Source organism: Pleurodeles waltl, chromosome 11 (assembly GCF_031143425.1).
Source record: "Pleurodeles waltl isolate 20211129_DDA chromosome 11, aPleWal1.hap1.20221129, whole genome shotgun sequence".
Lineage (NCBI taxonomy): Eukaryota > Metazoa > Chordata > Amphibia > Caudata > Salamandridae > Pleurodeles > Pleurodeles waltl.
The window spans coordinates 3,739,153-3,759,279 of record NC_090450.1 but is presented as its reverse complement, the minus strand read 5'-3'; the positions used below and the strand labels follow the sequence as shown (position 1 = coordinate 3,759,279).

General features: G+C 41.7%; 1 protein-coding gene across 2 annotated transcripts in view; it reads left to right on the top strand.

The window, feature by feature from the left end:
* The window catches only part of LOC138265206 (probable cation-transporting ATPase 13A4), a 329,838-nt gene that overhangs the window by 252,898 nt on the left and 56,813 nt on the right, over positions 1 to 20,127 (top strand). For both annotated transcript variants that reach the window (XM_069212758.1, XM_069212759.1), the window contains 2 exons: positions 5,062 to 5,171; positions 10,657 to 10,753. In XM_069212758.1, coding sequence (XP_069068859.1) covers positions 5,062 to 5,171; positions 10,657 to 10,753 — 207 coding nt within the window. The remainder of the gene's footprint in view (positions 1 to 5,061; positions 5,172 to 10,656; positions 10,754 to 20,127) is intronic.

The window sequence follows — 20,127 nt, the reverse complement described above, 5'->3', positions numbered from 1 at the left end:
ATGGGGGAAGGGATTGTAATGGGGTACTGTGGCAAAGAAGGTCTGGAAGACAGCAGTGAGAGACACCAGCTGTGCACTCAAATTGTGAACTGCTAATCAAACAATTTTCACATTAAAAAATGCATTACATGAAAAGAAAGCATTCATGTGTATACTACATTACACAATAAGCCAAGAAAGCAGCACTAGCACTGGGATTAGAAAGCAATACTAACTGTAAGAACATTCTTCTCCATCAGCAAAGATTTCCACAACCTCACAACTGACACCAATACAATCACTCCATTACAGAGAGAAACTCTGCAGAACCCTCTTCAACTTATTTCACTACAAAATCTTGAAGATATACAGCAACTTCCACCCTCATACTGAAGTCACATTGCCAACTACCTAACACCACTGAAGAGGACCATCACCTGTCAGACTGGACCACTCTCACCATGGAGAATACCAAAATCACAAAATCAGTCCAGTCAACAACCCTAACCAACCCCCGCCCCTACCATATCTATAACTTAGGCGGAATCCCATCAGCTCAAAGCTCACCACTATCAGTATTACCTCCATCTAAAATATGACCTTCCCAGGCAACTGGAAACATGCATAGGTCAAAGCTCTCCTGACAAAACATGTGGCAGACCCATCTTGCTTCTACCCTTCCCAGCTAAAGTAATGGAGAAAGTCATCAGCATGGGGCAAATTCACCACTTGAGGTAATTTTGAATCCTCTGTATAATTCCCCACAAAGCAGGAAACTGTGGGTACTTGATGAGATGTCAACAGAAGGAAAGGAGCCCTTTTCATCTACCCATATTTGTCGTCTAGCATCTAGCTAATGGGTGCCCACCCTACACACCTATGCCGGGTAATGTTATAGTTTCAGTAGTTTTGTGCAGCACAGTGCTAGGGCCAGGGTCACTTGCAGAACCATATCATATGTGGCATTGTTCTGATGGGACAGTTGAATAAGCTGCAGCTAGCCCCCTCCATTGTACCCTCTTTTTGTGTGAGGCTAGACCTCTTTCACAACTCTCTTTCCGGCTTTGTAGCACTCAGATCATTTGTCATCTTATTTCTGGTGGTCCCATGATCTGCCTGGACCACCTTCCTGGAAGTTAACCCTTCTGGGAACCTTGACAGGTTCCCAATTGATGCCCATAGTTGTAGTTGGTACCCTCTTCCAGGCCCATACGCAATAATTGCCCCTGTGTTGCCCTTCTGGATGCACCAAGCTGGCCTGATTCTGGACATATCCCCAGACTGTCCTCCCTTTTAGAGAACTGCCCTTTAGAAAATGGGACCCATAGTTACATCACTATGGCATATATCTTCAAAGAAGCCTGAATATGGTGCTTGCCTTTTATTGTCCTATTGTTTTCAATCTGACCTCTAGTCATGTGCTTTGAGGCCCTTCTTAGCTCCTTTGATGGTATCCCCATCTTTACTTTCAGGTACACCACTTTCAAGATGGCGGTCATCTTCGAAAGTATGGTACTGCTACATCTTGGGAGTAGTTTTTTGTTCTAGGTGCCCACACTTGCCCCTTTCTCATTTGGATCCCTGTCAACCTCTCTTACATTTGCTTAGAGGTCTACTTCAGTCACTCAGAGAGTGTAGTTTACCCCTATTTGTTTACACATGACTACCAAGATGGTGCTTTTCCTTTGTTGTACACCACTGCGTTGTTCTAGTCATCCACCACTGCCACACCTGGCATGCATTGAGGGCCTCGTGGTGCCTTCTTAACACCACCCGCCCTACCCCCAGTGGCTGTGTGCAGGTTTGGTCTTGGGCACATCACGCTCCTCCTCACCATAAGTACTGGCTATCTGCACTCACGTTTTGCACATCACTTTACTCTTTTGAGTATCTAATATTGATTCTCCTCCCCAGTTTTCTCTTTATGCCAATGAACATTTCTCTGCTGCTAGCACTGGGGCAGTGTCTCCCACCTAATATGATAAGCCTGGTCATGTGGCACCTGCCAGCCCCTCTGTGCTGTATGACATCTCCATAACTGCCCCTCTGGGACTTCTCAGAGTTTTGTCTGTGTTGTGTTTTGTGTGCATGCATTTTGTGTGTGGTCCTCATAAAGCTCAGTTTTTATCTGCAGTACTGGGTTGCACCCTTATTTAGTACGCACCCGATTACAATGTTCAACATGCCACTAGCTGTTTAGCATGCCATTAAATGTTAGCTTGATTTATTTCTGTTTTTCTGCATTTAGGTTGGTTTTAAACTATGGAGGTATGCTACATACTTACGTGAAGGCTGTTTGGGCATGATTACAATTACATGTCACTCTAGTTGATGGCCCAAACTATGAGTATGTTAAGATTCTGGCCCTGATGAATTGCCATGATCAGTTGTGACATTAAATAGGAAAGAAAGAAGTTGACCTTCTTTTCACTAATTACCATTTGAGCCAGTTTGGACCATTGTATCCCCTCATTGGCTGGCTAGCTATTACACATAGTTTTTAATGACTGCAAGGGCACCTGCACATTAAAGAAGATTAGGGACCCTTAGGGCCTCATTATAATTTTAGCATAGGGGATTATGTCATCACAAACGTGAGGGATATCCCATCCACGTATAACAGAGATCCCCGGGGGAAAGAGGAAGGGATAGAGAAAATAGCTCATTACTATTTTTGTATTACTTTAGAGGTCATACACACTAGAAATAAACCCACCTATCGGTTAACAAACTGTGTCATGGTTGTCTGCCTGTCTGTAGAAATGTGTATATACAGTTATATATCTAGAAACAAAATGTATCAGGAATCAGAAACTTAGAATGTGCTAGTGACATAAATATATCTATTCAAAGCATGTGTGCGAGAATTCTTGAGCATGGCTACCTGCAGATTAGAATAGTTACATATATCCACAACATTTCCATTATGGCCACAATAATTGTATAACATGTTTACTTCGTGCTCTGCTATAGTTTTCTTCTTTAAAAAAAATAGAACCAAATGCTGATCTTTAGGTCTAGTAAGTTGATTCCTAGAACAGTTCTGCTTTTGATCAATTTTGATGGCAATGTTGATCCTTCATGAACACAAATAGAATCAACTAATGTCAGAAAACATTTTCTGGTTCCAGTCTTTTCAACCTTTTCATTGTTAGGCCTTCTCCCCTCCACTGCAGAGCCCATTTTTGGCTTTTTGGGATAGTTCACGCTTAGGGCTCCATAATATTTTTTCCAGATAAGGTAGTCACACCAAGGGGCAGATTAATGGAAAGTGGTGCTGCACCTAGTACAGCGCCACTTTTTTGTGCCTGTTAGCGCCCCTCTAACGCCACCATGTGTGTGTCGTATTTAATATAACCTACTCATAGTTTGGGTCATCAAAGAGGCCAAGTTCGCAGCACCATATTGCAAGCATTGTGCCACTTTGTAACCCCTTGTGCCACATTATGCCTGTGCCAGGCATAATGCATGAAAAGGGGGCGTTCCCCCGTTAGGGGAATTTAAAAAATGGTGCAGTGGAATCTAATAGATTCCACTGCTCCTATTTTAGCGGCTATTTTTTACCTCTGCACAGAGCATTAAAATGGGGCATGCCATTGCTTTTATGGGGCCCCTGTGTACTCATCAGGATTAGCCCCAGAAATCTGGAACCAATCCTACACAGTACAACAATAGCATAACAAATGTTAACACCATTGCCCCTACCCGGCTCCATGGTGAGCCATATATTAAATAAGGGGTGCAAGAAAAGTGGTGCTGCATTGGATGCACCACTTTTCTTAAATTTGGGCCATAGAGTTTAGGGCAGTGGTTGTTTCTCTATCTCTGAATTTGTGGGTAACCATACTAGTGTATGATTTGGAGGGTATTTTTCAGAGTGTCATCCTTCTTCTACACAGGCTTAGATTTGAAAGGCACAAATGCAGCAAAATCCAATTGGTAATAACAAATGTTCTACTATTCTTCGATCCTGCTAGTCATCCGGAAAACATGCTAGCTCACTTCTGTGTGTCGGCCTAGCGCCCCCTAAAGCCCGAAACTCAACATAGACACGTTGCATTTTTCCACTGAAAACTGACCCTCTTTTTCCAATGTGGGTAGCTCTAGATTATGGACCCTAGCTCAGAGGGCACCTAGAGAAACCTCACTAACCTGTATGTTTGTGACAACTAGACACCTAGGGGAATCCAGGTTGGTGTGACTTACATGGATCCCATTCTTTTTTTTTTTTTTTACCAAAATGCCCTCAAACCTCAAACTTTGCCTGAAATCATGCATTTTCCTTACATTTCAGTGATGGAAACTTTTGGAATGTACCCAAACTTCTTACCATCCAGCATTTCCCCACCTGTCCCAATAAAAATGCTGCCCCACTTGTGTGGCTGGGCCTAGTGCCACAACAGGAACGCATCAAAGCAAGGACAATAGAAGACCTTGCGTGGAGTCTCCTATTGACCTCGGTTGATCCTCTGAGGACTTATGAGGAAAACAAATTAGAAGCAGATTGGGTCCAAGTGTAACTCTGGTATTCTTTAGCTTGGTGTATTTTACCGACCAGGCCAATCCTGCAGAAGGTCACTTACACACAAAATGCCTATAAAATTGGATCTGAGGATGAACAGTAGCACAATAATTGGGTCCCTAAGAAATCTACTAAACACGTGGGGCTGAGGAGGAGGAAACAGCTGCCAGCATCATCAAAGTGATGTTGATTGAAACAGATTGGAACCAACTCTCAGCTACACAATACTTCTGAGTATCTCACAGCAGCAGTTCAAATGGGAGAATTACATTGTGTGAGTGGAAGATGGTGAAGATGTAAGGAGGCCTAGTATTGGTTAATTTAGTTACCCAAGATGTTTTTCATCGCACTATAAGTGCATGGGTACATCTTCAGTCGCATGCAGGTGGCAGACCTCCAGGTAACAGTTTTTTCAAGCACATTTGTTAGCATTGGAAGGTGTACAGTGATAGAGCAATTACTTAAAACAATGAGTAGAAAATGGATGATGCATATCTCTCTACAAGTTGTTTTTGAAGCCTTTAGATAGGTTCTTCAAAAGTATTTGTGTTTTTTTACAGGCCTTGAAAATGGCCCATGCTGGAATCTCTCTGTCGGAGCAGGAGGCATCAGTGGCCTCACCGTTCACTTCTAAAACTCCCAACATTCAGTGTGTCCCAAAGTTAATCAAGTAAGTTTGGCAATCTATCATCAATTTAAGTACTCTCTATATGAGTGCTCATTATATGTGGGATAAAATCCAAGTCAGTCATACTGGATATTACAAGTGACTGAGTTTCATGATATTATAAGAGCACTTGGCCGTTGGTTCTACTTGGTCAAGGAAATCATCAGTAACTTGCAATATCCTTATAGGGTATGGCAGTGAATGAGATGATACTTATTTCAATATATACCGCAAATTTAATGTGTGGGTATAATGCACCTTTAGTGTAAGAGAGTGCCAAACTGTATCCCTTTCATATGTAATGCTGTATTCAAGTATACATCTCAACTAATATACACTGCAAATGAGTAATCACTGATTTCCTGCTAAAATATGGGCTACATTACGCAGATTGCTTGAATACTGTTGAAATGTTTAAATATATGGGCCAGATTTATAATTCTGTCATAGAACACAAGACAACTTGCTGTGCTGCGTGAAAGGGGGAGGGTAGGAATGTGCCACATTTACTAATATGTGGCATATCCTGCTCTTTTTCTGTGCTGGAGCTCTTCAGGCTGCCTAGCACCAGTGTAGGCACCCTTGGGAACTGGTGCAAAGGTGCCATCATTGCAGACAGTACTGTTTTTGTGCAGGAAGGGACACAATCCTCGGAAGCATTTTCTTCTTTCCAAGTATGCTGCATAATGCAACACACATTTAGGAAGAGTAAACAAAAAGGACACAATATATTTGTTGTAGTTGTGCCTCCCTAGTATTGTTAAATCTGGAACACCTGTGCTCCACCCATAGAATGCCTGCCCATAACAAAGTACCGCAAGGTAGTGACTTGTGCTGCCTTGCGTTACTCCAGATTTACCATGCACCACAGCGCCATACAAGGTGCCCTTGCATGGCTTGATAAAAATGACTTTATTATTTCATATGTGACGCATGAGCAATGCAATTCTATGATAAACCTGGCCCATGTTTTTTCTTTTTTCTCAAACTAACTGATCATTTGTGCTGCATCTGGTCTTGGGATCATCTTACAAAATTCGAAAAGATCTTGTACTTGAAGTCTTCCACACAAGGCATACCTTCCGGTTATGGTTCTTCCTACAAAAAACAACAGCAATTATTTTTTGTATTTGTCCACAAATGATAACATGGGACACATCTATTGCGGACAGCTTAAAAACATACCCATAGAACCTGCGCATTCTGTTTAGTATCTGACACATACAGCTCATAGCTGCCTCTTCAACTAAACTGAAGGAACTTTCAATTATTTTAGGAGTGGGCATATTATTGTCCTCCATAAACTTCAGTGTCATCACTTCCATCAGCAGAGTATTAGTCCATGGCTAGTTTACTAATAGGTGAAATTCACATCCCAAAGTAAAGGTAGAAACTCATCATTTCTAGGTCTGGCTTGGCAGCACAGCTGCCTGTGAACCTAATTTTACCAATTACTTATGAAATACCTGATTGGCCTTTTGGCTCCAGCTCAAGAAGTATTCGAACTCACTGCATGCTACTGGGCGTTACATGTATCATTCAATTTTATAGGAATTGCTTCTATTGTAATGCATCAGGGACTATTTTATAGTCACTCATCACCCTTTTTGACACATTCAATTATTTTTCTCCCATAATATTTCTATACTGCAAGACGTCCTGATTGTATTATTTAAATAGAATCTACTCCACGGGCTTAATATTACAACCCTGACTACATCAGCCAGCTTTGTATTGCCAAAATATTATATTTTAGTGGTACCTACGCAATCAATGACTACAATGTTCTATCCAGTATAATCATAATCAAAAGGACAGCATAATGGGACATGTATCCTACCTAACAGTGTGAATTGTTTATATAAGACAAATCATTGAAGATTGAACTCTGTGGTATCCATTGAGGAACTGATAGACCTCAGCTAGGTATGAAAAGTGCTGAATCCGATCTCATGTGCAGAATTCTGTCCTCCTTTCACCATTATTTTGAGACAAGTAAGAACTAACATTCCTGTTGTGACCTTTTCAAATATCAATGCACCTCAATTCAATTAGATAGAATGTACATATTTCTGCATCAGTATCTGCAAAACATATCATACAGAAAGGACTAATATAGAACACAAATGAAAGACTTTAATCAGCAGGAGAATGTCAAGTGAGTCCATTTGATATAAACCCAGCTTTGAACTAGGGTAGTCAAAAGATTCCTAAGAAGTTTGACACCTTCTTCCACCACTTTAAGCCCCATAAGGAATAGATTAAGAGAACATTCTTCCAGGGGAATTCAATGCTATAATTTCCACCATAGCCAAAAGCAATGTGCAACATTACAAAACCAAAGGCCCTTAACAATCCACACGTAATCTACTGCAGAACCCATTGCATAACAAAGTAATTTAACAACAACTTTGCAAATATTATGACAAGACACTAAGGGCCTGATTACAACTTTGGAGGAGGTGTTAATCCGTCCCAAAAGTGATGGTAAAGTGACGGATATACCACCAGCCGTATTACGAGTCCATTATATCCTACGGAACTCGTAATACGGCTGGTGGTATATCCGTCACTTTTGGGACGGATTAACACCTCCTCCAAAGTTGTAATAACCCCCTAATTGTGGTTAGCCACAGAAAGCTGGGATAATCAACAAAATCATCAGGCAGTAGACACTGCTCATTGAACCTTATTAGAAAACACCAATCCAACCTTCTTCCAGTGCCCTCAAAATGTTAATGATCATTCAGCAGCTAAAGCACTCTTGAAGAGTCCAGTCAGGATGGAAAGTTGTGTAATTCCAGTTATCATGACTAGATTTACTGAGGACTTGCATTGTCCATGCATGACACACATCATCACAAAGCAACATGAGTCCTTATTAGGGTTTTAATAAGCCACGCAAGGCCCCTTTGTGTAGCTCTGTGTAGTTTATTATATTCAAAGTAACACATTGCAGTGCATTTTTCTGCTTTGCATTACCTTGTGTTGGGAAAGAGTGCCATGTACAGAGCATAAGGGTTTACATACATCCACCCATGGATTTTAGTGCCTTCCCAAATTTATAAAGACTTGTAAACCTGACAATGTGTCAACATGGCTATGCCTGTGCCAGTGAGGTGTAAGGAGGAAATATACATTTATTTCTCCTCGGTGTTTCCTTTTTCCACATTTGCTGAATTCCGAAGGCCACACAGAAAGAGGTCAAAGACCCTACGGATTGTTTTTTTTAAGGGACAAAACAATCCTTCCTGTAACACTGGCACCTTTGTACCAGGGAGCAAGGATACATGTTTCGTTGCTAGGTAGCACCCACTGTACCAACACAAGGAGGCAGACGGAATATACCATATACTTGTATAGATGACAATTTATGCTGTCTCTCTTTCACACAATGCAGCTCAGTGCAGCACCTTGCGGTTGAGCATTGCATTGATGAAATGTAACTATGGTCTCTGTGTTTAAAGTCATTGAGGAACAATAAGACATTATTTACTCAGTGGTCCTAAATGAAGAGGTGAGAAAACCCAGGGTGTATATCAATTATACATGCTCAGGAAAGTTCCACCAGAGGATAATGATTATAAGAATATTTTGGAGAACCCTGAGAATCCATCTGTCCTATATTGTTTAAAGATCTAGAGAAGAATGTTAGAAATTAGATACTACTATACTTTTGTGGCTTGGTAGGAAAGCAGCTGTCAAAATAAATATTTCTTGCTTTTTTTACTTCAGGAAGCTGGCAATCAACATGACCCAGATAGATATTCTAAGAATACAACATTCATCTGGGGGAAAAAAGCCCTGAATAGCTAAGAAATTAAAGTAAGACCTTAACTTTTATCAGTTCAAGGTTCATGAATCTGACAGGCTACAATTTATCCAGCACAAACAATGAGTAGTGAATGATGGTTTAGACCTCTACACAATTTCAAATGCTTCTTCAAAATTGAGCAAAAGGGTTTAAGAGGAGGCACTCAATTAATGACAGCCATTAAAACACCAATGCATTTAGTAACAGTTTAAGATTTCAAAATAGCTTCACCAACTTCAGTTTTTATCAATCATTCAGGAGAGGAGCTTCATAGAACAAAATTCCTCCAAAGTCACAAAGGCTCTATCATCAATCGTCAATTCTTTATTAGACATACAAAATATAAAAAAAAAATAAAAAAAAAAAATGCCAGCCAGCCAGTGTGTTTACTGATTCTCAAATCTAAGAGAATAAGCTCACAGTTTCTATAATCTGTTTCCCATTGTTTATTCAGCAAGGAGGAGGAGTTTTTTTTTAAGTTTCATGGGTAATCGGCCCTAGAGTGGTCTTTAAAATAGATGGCCAGCTTCTATCTACTTATAAACATGGGAATGTTCCTTCAAATATGCACAATGTTATTTCCTGTCAGGGGAAAGCAGAAATAGGTATTATCAAAGAGTTTGACTGCATGCAATAACACACGTCCACCAATTAGAAATCCTTAAATACTATAAAACAGGAAGGAACCAACTCATTTCCTTTCAATACAAAACTTATAAGACTGCAACACTATAGCATATAGCAAAGTCTACACCCACAAAATGTAGCTTCTCCAAAATTCACCTTGGTTGAATACATCACTCTCTCTTGAGTTAGAGTGTGAAAAGGACCTAAAGAAGTCCAGTAACGCAGATTCATGATGCAAGACATGCACCAGAATCCATGTTTCAGCAATGCATGCATGCTATGGAAAATTCTGGTTAAAAACCATATAAGGTGGTTCTACTTGCCGACTAGGAGGATAATATATTTATTGAACATAATGACTGTAGGAGGTGATGTGGATTAAGGAAGTCAATGAATCATATATTGTAAAAATAAATTAAATACATTAAAATTGAGAACATTTGGGAGTTGGTTGGATCATTACTAAAAGCGATACTGTTTCCAAAATATAAATGACCCATATTACATTCTATTGGTGGAGTCAAGATAGCTTTCAATGGGTATAAAACTAGACATTGTGACCTGTTGTGGCACAGATGAAGTCTCCACATTTAACATGTAGCTGAGAGTCCAGAATCAGGTGCCCATAGAACAAGTTACGCAGTCAATTAGGAGTCACTTTCACAACCTTCATGCCATATGGTCTCCTTTTCAAAGTAAATGGGGGGAAGAAGCAGTCCTGCATTACAGAGCACAAGGGTAAGATACTATTGATCTGAGTTGCCCCTGTGAGGTGATCTGGAATGAACACTGATAAATGAGTAATAAAGTGATTTAGACCAATCCATTTGTTTTTTTCTCCATTAGAAATGTGTGATTGTGGTAGACGTGCAGTATTTATGCAGATAAGGCTTGGGGGGATTTGTAATATATAATATTTTCTTTAAAGTTCCATTGATGGTTATTTTTTACTGTAACTGTCCTTTGATTTAAACTAAAAAAAAAGTTTAAATATAATTGTTAGAATGACTGTGAGAGGTTTGCCCAGGCTTTACTTTTTACTTACAGGGAAGGACGTTGTGCTCTTGTCTCCTCCTTCTGTGTCTTCAAGTACATCGTCTGCACCTGCGTAAGTGCCGTCAACTGTGCCCTTCTGCTTTTCTGGGTAAGGATAACAATAGTGACTAGTCCGGAGTTGAACTAATCCATCAGTACAAAAAAAAAATACATTACTAAAAGTGACACATTTTATTAATAATTTTGAATACCTAATAGATTTACAGCACTTTTAATTTTGGTTGTTAATTCATTTATTGATTGATTCTTCTATTTAATTGTGTGCACTATCACAATTTCCATACCGACGAACATGCCATGTTTCGTTCTCTTCTGTGCCCTACTTTAATCACAGGTAATCTTAATTGGTGAATTAATTTGCATTTGAAATAATGCACTTCTTGAGGTATATGTGTGAATACAATAAGTAGAGTCTGTGGGCCCATATGACACCAAAGAATTAAAGTAAAACATAAAGAGCTGTGGATGAAAGAAACTCAAATTATGATGACAATGTCTGGTTGAAAAAAGTGAAAAAGTACACATTCCCAGAACAACAATTAGGATCATGAAATAGTTTGTGCCCACCCATATTTGGATTTGACAGTGAACAAAGGCAGTTCCTCATCTACATGGGTAAAGCAAGTTGTAAAGCGTAACTCACTGTAACAAAGAATTGCAAGATGTTTGGATAATAAGGCTCGAAACTTTGTTGAACATATTTTGGAGTGAAACAAATGAAGGGATTTTGGATTATAGAGCAAAACTGAAGTAAACAGAAAAGGCAGATGATCCAGTAGAAAATATTGGGCATAGAACCTGGAAACAAATTCTCAGAACAGCAAAAGATATGCCAAAATTACACTGTAAACCAGTCAGGTCTATATTTTGAAGACAAAAATAATGTGTGTGAGCTAGACAGATACATTACAGTGTTTGGTTTTAGCAGTGACAGTCACTGCATAATGCAAGGGGAGGGGCAGGGGTGGAGGGGGACAGAGACAAGCTAAAAAAGAAAAAAAAAAAAAGAACTTACCTTGCCTCCGTTCCTGCCGCATCCTGCCGCCTCGCGCTCCTCTTCCTCTGAATGCAGTGAATGCTGGGACACCAGCACAGGCTCCTCAGCAATCCTGGTGCGGCTTTCATGTAAAACCTTGCATGAAAGCAGCGCCAGGATTAGTCTGAGTGGCAGTGATTGCGACTCAGACACAACCCTGGGGCCTGTGCAGTTTCTCCAGCCTGGCTGTGTATAAAGCCATGCTGGAGAAACTTAAGTGTGCATGTGTGTTTGGCCGGACTCAGATGGCCGGCCAAACACACATGCACACTTAGGTGCACTCTCCCCTCATCCCCCTCCCACCTCCCATGGCCCAGCCCCACCCCTCCCTGCACTGCTGGCTGTGCCAGAAGCAGACAAATAAAATGACCTATTGTTTTGTTTGTCTGCTTCAGCCAGCGCCCCTGGCTTTTACTTAAAAATGTCTGTGTAGACCTATTCAACCTTTTGCTTAGCTTGGGGAAAATAGCTAATGAAAATTGCTGATCATTTTGATCTAAGAAACATCATCCAATCTGGCTGTGCAAAGGGCTTTGTGGAGAGAGACAAGGTAAACAGAATGAAACATGACTCGCCTAAGGCGTATCAGCCACAAAAGGTTTTGTAGAGCACAACACTGCGTGGTATCTATGAAATTTATGAGTAAACAGACAGTGGGATAGAAATAATGCTATGGGCCCTAAGTCAGCAAGACAATTGGTACCTTTTTCACCTGCCCATTGGGAATGAGATGATACCCCTTATTGGGATGGAAGGGTCCCTAATTCTTAGGGCATCTTACCTCAACACCTAAAAATGACATTGTATTTTAGCACATTTTGTCTGCAATGAGATATCAGGGGCATCCTGCAAAGGAATTATGGTGTTGAGGTAGGCAAGCAAACTCAATAATCTATCCCACACAAACGTCATGACATTCTTCCCTGGATTAGAATCTCTGAAGTCTTTTCTGCTATTGCCCAGTTGACTATTTGAGCCTGATTTAATGGCTAGTGAGTAAGCCTCCCCACTTTCAGTGCACTGATGCCATCATTTTGGACTATATCACACTTGCCTGATTCACAAAGGTAAGCGTAGACATTTGGCTTAAACTCAGACCGTGATCTCCACTCTGAGTGTGGATGTAAAGATACTAGTCATAAATGTCCTTTGTGAATTCCCAAAAGTTGTAAACTTAGACGTTTGGTCTAAGTTTAGGTCAAACGTCTAAGTTTACCTTTGTGAATTGGGCCCATCCTTTCCTAGTAGTAGTATAAACCTTTATTGAGTTCTAAAACCATAAAAACACACAAAACTAGACAAAATAATTAAATCAAGGCAGTTACTCCTGATACAGGAAATGCAACAACATTAAAATGAGCCCCCAATTTGATTAGATAAGCTCCCCGCAGAGTAACAACAAACAGAAAAAAATATTTGTAAGGAAGTGCATAGTGCAAACAGTATGTTCTCTGCAGTAAGCAGGGTATGCTTATTGTTTGCCACCAAGGAGCCCAAGAAAATTTTGTGAACTTGCTTATTATCTCCTCACAATTTTGCATAGCCTAATAGATGTTGAGATAAACCTATAGATTGTGTGTTAACAGTTCAGTCTGAAGAAGCTGGAGATGCAGTAACGTAGGTCTACAAAGTCTAATATTAAAAGTTCTAAGCAGAGAGGCCAAGGACATTTTTCTTGGGCCCTGCAAAGATCGCAAAAAAAACAAGAAGTGCAACTGTGACTGTGGCATTTTTACATCACAAGGGAAACTATCAGATCTTTGTCATGAGGGCATGAGATGGACAGACAACCAGTAGCTGGGCCATATTCAAATGAAATCTTACTAGCTAGTACCTTTGTGTACTGGGAATAATAGGCAGGTACGGCCCTATCCTGATGGCCATTCAGAGAAGCCAGGGAAAGTGGTAAGATGCAGGTCAGAGCCTACGTAGGCTCTGACCTGCATCTTACCACTTTCCCTGGCTTCTCCGCTGGTTGCCAAATGTGCTACCAGCTCCTGTTTTACAAAAGATGTTGAGCGCCTCGGAGGGGCTGAAGAGTATCAAAGTATTCAGGGCAACCAATTAAGTACAGCTGTCCATTCACATGCTGTAGCCAGTAAATGAAATGTCCAAGGCCAAACAGTCTGAGATAATGGTCTTATTAAGGGTAGTTTCAGGGCGGTACCGAATGTAGCTCCATAGTAATGTCAGGGAGAATGTAATTATGTCCTTTAAGTGTTTTAGACCCAGCTCTTCTTGCCATATACTAACAGGAACACATTTGGGTAGCCGCAACAGTTATCTCAGAAAATCTGCTTTCACCTATTTGTAATGGTTAGATCACAATAACCCCAAATACCTGCCCCATAAGAGATAGCTGAGATACCTCTAGCTTTGTAAATGGTGAGTAGTGCTTCGGGGGGGGGGGAAATCCAGTTTCTTCACAAATTTAAGAATGACTGCCCTATTCTGTTCAAAGTATGTGCATCTTACCTCTATAAGATGTTGCTGGGAGCAGTTATTGGTAAAAGGAATCCCCAGGTAAGTGAAGGTTGAAACTGTAGACTGAAAAAGCTTCACTTTGCTCTTGGGATGGCCACAGATCATGGTATATGATTAGACATATTAGTGTGTAATCCTAACCTGTCCATATAACCCACAAAACTGCCCAGCCGTCTTTGAAGACCAACTTCTGACAGAGTGGCTCCAAGCCGTTAATGTAAAGACTAAACAAAAATGGTGCCAGCACATTAACTTTCCTATATTTTGGGAGACACAATATGCCACTGCAAATAAAAGATTATGAAGAAATACCATTAAGAAGAAAACAAATATGAGGAGCATCATCCAGGAAAATAAGTATTTAGTGTCAATGTAAATAAGGGAGAAATAATATTTAGATAAGGTATTACCCAGCTTATGGTTAGGGTTGGCGTTCATATTAGTATTATGGTAGCGCTGGGACTGGGCACAAGAGTGTATTTAAAGTTAAGCATTAACATTTGGCATGGATGTAGGGTTAGCATTAGTCCAAGGGTTTCGAATCTAGGTCTAGGGCTATGGTTCACATGAGTGAAATGAATCTGTTTTTTTATATAAAGTAACCAACTCTACAGGTTGGTTAAAGTCTGTCTAGTGTTATTTGATATATTTATTTTTGGGGATTGTTCTGTGTACAAAATATATAATAAAATATATAACAATATCTCTTCAAGGACAACTAGGTGTATGGCAATCAATACATGTTCAGTGGAGTGTGCATAAGCACTTTAGATGTGCATAGCAGTGGTAAAGTGCACAGAGTCCTAAAGCCAGCAAAATCAAATTCTACAAAAAAGAGAGGGTAAAAGGCAAAAGGTCTCAGATGGCCCTGCACAGAGGGACAGTTCTAACACAACCCCCTGTAGCCTAAAGCCTGGAGAAACAGATCAATACCTTGATGGACTTCCTTCCTTAAATGCTAGAATATGGACAGTGGCCCTCTAATGCAGAGGCACTTTTCATATCAATGCCCTTTCTGAATTCAGTTGTATCCCTCTGTCCACACTCTCCTGAACCCATGCACTGACTCATGTGAAACACCTCACCTGTGAACCCCATCTGAGCAGTACCCGACCTTAATTTGCTCATAGGTGCTTCCCAGTAGGCAGACAGTACCACCATTTCCCAACAAAGTGATGTGGCCCTAGCCATCCCTTGGATCAGACTTCTGTCCCAAACCTCAAGAGACAGGTCCCAGTACTCCTCATGATCTCTGACCTCTGAGGTTTTTCAGAGGGAAGGGCACCAACCCCAGGTGTTAGGAACCCTCCCTCCGCTCTCCTTCCCACCAGTCCATGGATGGTAGCCTGATACTTGTCACTCAGCCCAGGATCTGTGCTCTGAGGCTTATCAGGAGCAAGGGGTTAGTCACTAATTGCCCATGCCCTTCCACCTGGGCCACTGTACCTTCATTTGGAAGTGGTACACCCAGATGTCTGAGCTTTCAAGGTGTATTTAGCTGCTGTCCTTCTAGCTCTTTTATCATTGGTGGCAATTCAATCCACAGAAGGTAGTCTGTGGCCATATGGGAATTAACTATTACACTCCTCAGGGTGGTCTCCCACCCAACTCCAGGGATATTAGTGCCATGGGGTGGACAAGCACCTGCTCATGTGTCTGGATTATCCTGCACACTTGACTGGTGTACTGCTTGGGGGAAAACAGCCTTTCCACTACTATGATCTGACTGGCCCTGGAGACCCTTACTGCAGTGACTAGGACCGTATTAACCTTACCTGATAAAGGTAAGAACCCCAACCCTCAGGGATTACCAGTCTACTCTCTGAGTCTATCTCCCTATTAGTGGAGAATAGGGCATGCTCTACTACCTGTCCCTGAGGACTACTCCCCCTTAGGGCCATTTGGCCCTCTCCTGTGGAGCCACTACATGTGTGTGGGTTCCTAGTTATAGACCAGGTCCTCTTGCCTGTGCCACAGCAGGGCGCAATCAAAGCACTGGTGTTAGGAATGGGTTGCTGCCTTAAGTCTGTGCCTCCCAGAATCTCTATTAAGAGATTCATGGGAGATCTTTCCCTCCCACAGTAGCCTGGGGTTTGTCTTAGTCACTGTGTACCCCCTCACGCTGTTGGATGGACCCTGAACCACCATCTTTAGGATCACTCCCTAGTATCTTCTTAAACACTTTGGTACCCACCAAGAGGTCTGACTCCCCTTGGACCATAAACTCTCCAGTAGACACAGGGGTAATGCTGTCCCCATTTCTGCTTGATTCTGAGGTTTGTTTTAGCTTCGGCACCAAATCCATGAGACTCAGTTCATGAACCCACAACAGTTTTCTTTCCTCCAGAGCTAGTTGTTTCTCTTGCAGGACTAGGTCTCTCTGTGCCTTCGTCCTTGCTGCTTTGGCAGCCTTTTCCAGCTGGGCCAACAGAGGCTGGCATTCCCCCCTGAGCTCTCCTTTCTCCAAGTTCCTCAAGGGGCAGGGCTGGGGAACACTCACTGCTTCCGGTGCGGGCCCAGTAGGGGGCTTCACTCCTGTGGGTCACCCCCTCTCCCCTGGTTATTTTGCCAAGGGACAAAAAGTTCCTCTCTCTCCAGTACTTAAGCTGTTGCAAAGTAGTCCTCCGCAGCCCCTATTTCCACCTCCTCCTCATCCAATGCAACCTCATCACTACCATCCTCCTATGCTGCAGATTGAGTTCTGCCAACCTTCTCCCAGGATCTATCTGATACTCAAATTTTGGATAACTCTTATGGAGTTTCAGCCCCCTCTCCCTGCACAATTTTCTCACCTCAGTCATACTATTGTTCTAAATGGTGTTGATATCTAATTCCATCTTGTCAGGCAAGAGTCACAGGCACACAAAATGTGAAGCAGGAATCAAACTTGAAAAAAGGAACAAATATGGCGAATCGAAGTGATTTAAAACAAAATGTATTCTTGTGTCAAATTATTCATCAGGAATTCTTGTATAACACAAATCAGTGTATGGTACTACAATATCCCAAGTCCTGATCCACCCAGCTAAACGCAAATGTGAAAAACTGGGCTGTTGGAATACTGGGTTGTGAGCCCAGGTCAAGAGGAAACACCAGCCCCTTGCAGGGGAACCACAAATATGTTACTAAATTATCCTGTGCTTAACCCAGTGTAGCCTGGCACATAAAGCAGCCAGGCTTAACTTATAGGCAATATGTAGAGTATGCATGCAGCACACAAATAATAGTAAAGTGAAAACACAACACAAGAAAAATCCCAAACCAATTTAGAAAACTAGAATAAATGGTAGCAATTTATTTGATATCAAAATAACAAAATTCAATCAGTAGAACAAAAGTTTGAGTTTTATATTTTTTAGTGAAAACTGCCGCCTGAAGATCAACCCATAACATTAGACAACTGGTCATATGAGACCAGGTCAAAGTAAAGAAAGTGCTTACCCTTTGACTTAGAAACATTTTTTAATAAAAACTGCTCTGAGAACCAGGAGGAGACCGGAGCAACGTGCTCACCTATCCGCCCGAGGCACATCGTTGGTCGGATTAAATTTGTGGCTTCTCCCACCCAGCAGCAAAACATTTTCAGCTGTCCTTTACCAAAGGATTAAATCAAGCCCTAAGTCATATCTCTGGTCAACTTCATGGATATAAACTAGTCAGTTTCAACTTCAAATAACTATGATTTTGATACCAGTGTGTTGTTAAATTTCAGTTCATATATAGAACAAATCTATCCTAATGCTCAAAGCTTTGTCGATTTATCGTACTGCATCCAGAATGAAGAGGCATATTTACTTTCAAATTATTACTCCAAAGCTCATAACATATTCACATCTCATATTTGTCAAATGCCATAACCTTAACCAAACATTGGTTCCTTTGTTTCCACATTGTTTGTTCAACATTGCCCCTCAAATACAAACCTAGATTAATGAGTCAACATTCAAATCAGTCTCCACTTCTCTTCTTGCAGTTTGTTGATCCAATAAAATTCACTCTTTGTCAGTTTCTTCATGGTCTAGATGCACAGATATTAGATAGTTTATGTCTTCATTACATAATGTTAATAAGTACTCCTGCCTTCACTCTTTGAGGTACTTATAGGCACATCAATGAATAAACATCGGCCTACTGCATAAAATTGTTGGACCTGATTCACCAAGGTACTTACGACTTGTAAAGTTACGAATGAGGAGTCTCTGCACTCGGGATAGAGTCTCCATACTCATGGCAGAATCTCTGCACTCAAGTGCAGATAGTCATACATTTATGAGTTCTAAGTCCTATAGTGAATAGGGCCCAAATTTATAAACAGATCTGACTTTGGTTTATAGAGAATTACTGGATCCACTATTGCTTTAATTATGACAGACCTATCTATCCCTTAGTATTCTTAATATGAGTTCATGATCTGTAGTATCATTGACTACTCTTACGTCTACACATTGAAGGCTGCCTGGTGGATTTCATCTATGGAAATGTGGAGTTCCTTTCCAAATTTGCTATCTAGTTGTTTTGATTCTTATCAGCTTGAACTCTTTCAGTCTATTGTGGAGTAAGATGTATAGCTCGTTATGATGATGAGGTTTGCTACTGAATTAACTCTTCAGAGGTACTATGTGGTTAAAAGAGGTTTTGAAGTTGTTCTGTGTAACATCTGTGTCCGTTTGCAGGTGGCTTGTCAGAGGACCGGTGCTTCTAGTGAGGAAAACACATTTCTGGCAGGTTGCAGTCTGCACAGGGCTGGTGACAGCAGTGGAGAGGAGCCGTGGGAGGCTGGCCTGGTGTGTGGGGGGTACCTATGGTTCTTACACCTTATACCAGGTCCAGGTAACCCTTATTAGTGTAGTGTAGTCAATGTCTAGAAACCAGGCTCTTTAGGGGTAGCTGTGGATGAGCAGCCAAGGCTTATCTAGGTAACATGCAAAGCTCATGCAATACCACTATAGTCACACTTAGTACTCACACACATGAAAGAAAACACTCAGGCCCTCATTACAACCCTGACGGTCGGTGATAAAGCAGCGCTAATACCGCCATCAGGCCGGCGGTAAAAAAAATGGAATCACGACCACAGCGGAAACCACCAACACAGACAGCCACTTTAACACTCTGACCGCCACGGCGGTAGAAACAAACAACGCGGCGGTAACCACCAACAGACAAGCGGAAGACAATGTACCACCCACACTATTACAAGGCACTAATCCACCAGCTTTTCCGGGGCGGTACCAACGCTATCAAAAGCATGGCGGAAACAGGACACAGAAGGGAAACCACTCACCTCTTGATACCCAAAGAGGAACCAGGATGCCGTGGAGCCCGAGTTACAGGTCCTGCCCATGCAGGTTTACCTCCACATCTACCAGGAACATCAAAGACAGCGGTGAGTACTGCGACTAGTACACAGGGGAGGAGGGGAGGAAAAAGAGAGTGACACAAACACGTAACAAGCAACACCCCCATCCCCCAACCACAACAACAGACACACACACACACATCCAATAACATCACAGATACACCCTGTCGCCCCCTGGAAGAACGCAAGGACCAAATAAAATGAGTTTAACGAGTGTAATAATCGAACAATCAGACACAAGTCCGAACACTGTCCCATGAAATGTCCGTAGACCAGTGGTCCCAAAAAGCATGGGCGAAGCCCACACAGGACACCTGCCTCAAAAAATTGCAGGAGCATCAGGTCGAAAAAAAACAGGCACCTCAAGGGGAAGAGGGGGGGCACCTCAGCCGGATGATGGGATTATGCCACTGCTCCTCGAGGGGGCTCCATGCCCACTGCTTGGTCCTGGGGAGTGCAAATCCACAGTCTCTCAAGTCTCTCAAGTGGGTTCACTGCCCACTGCTTGGTCCTGGGAGTGCAAAGCCACAGTCTCTCAAGTCTCTCAAGTGGGTTCACTGCCCACTGCCCACTGCTTGGTCCT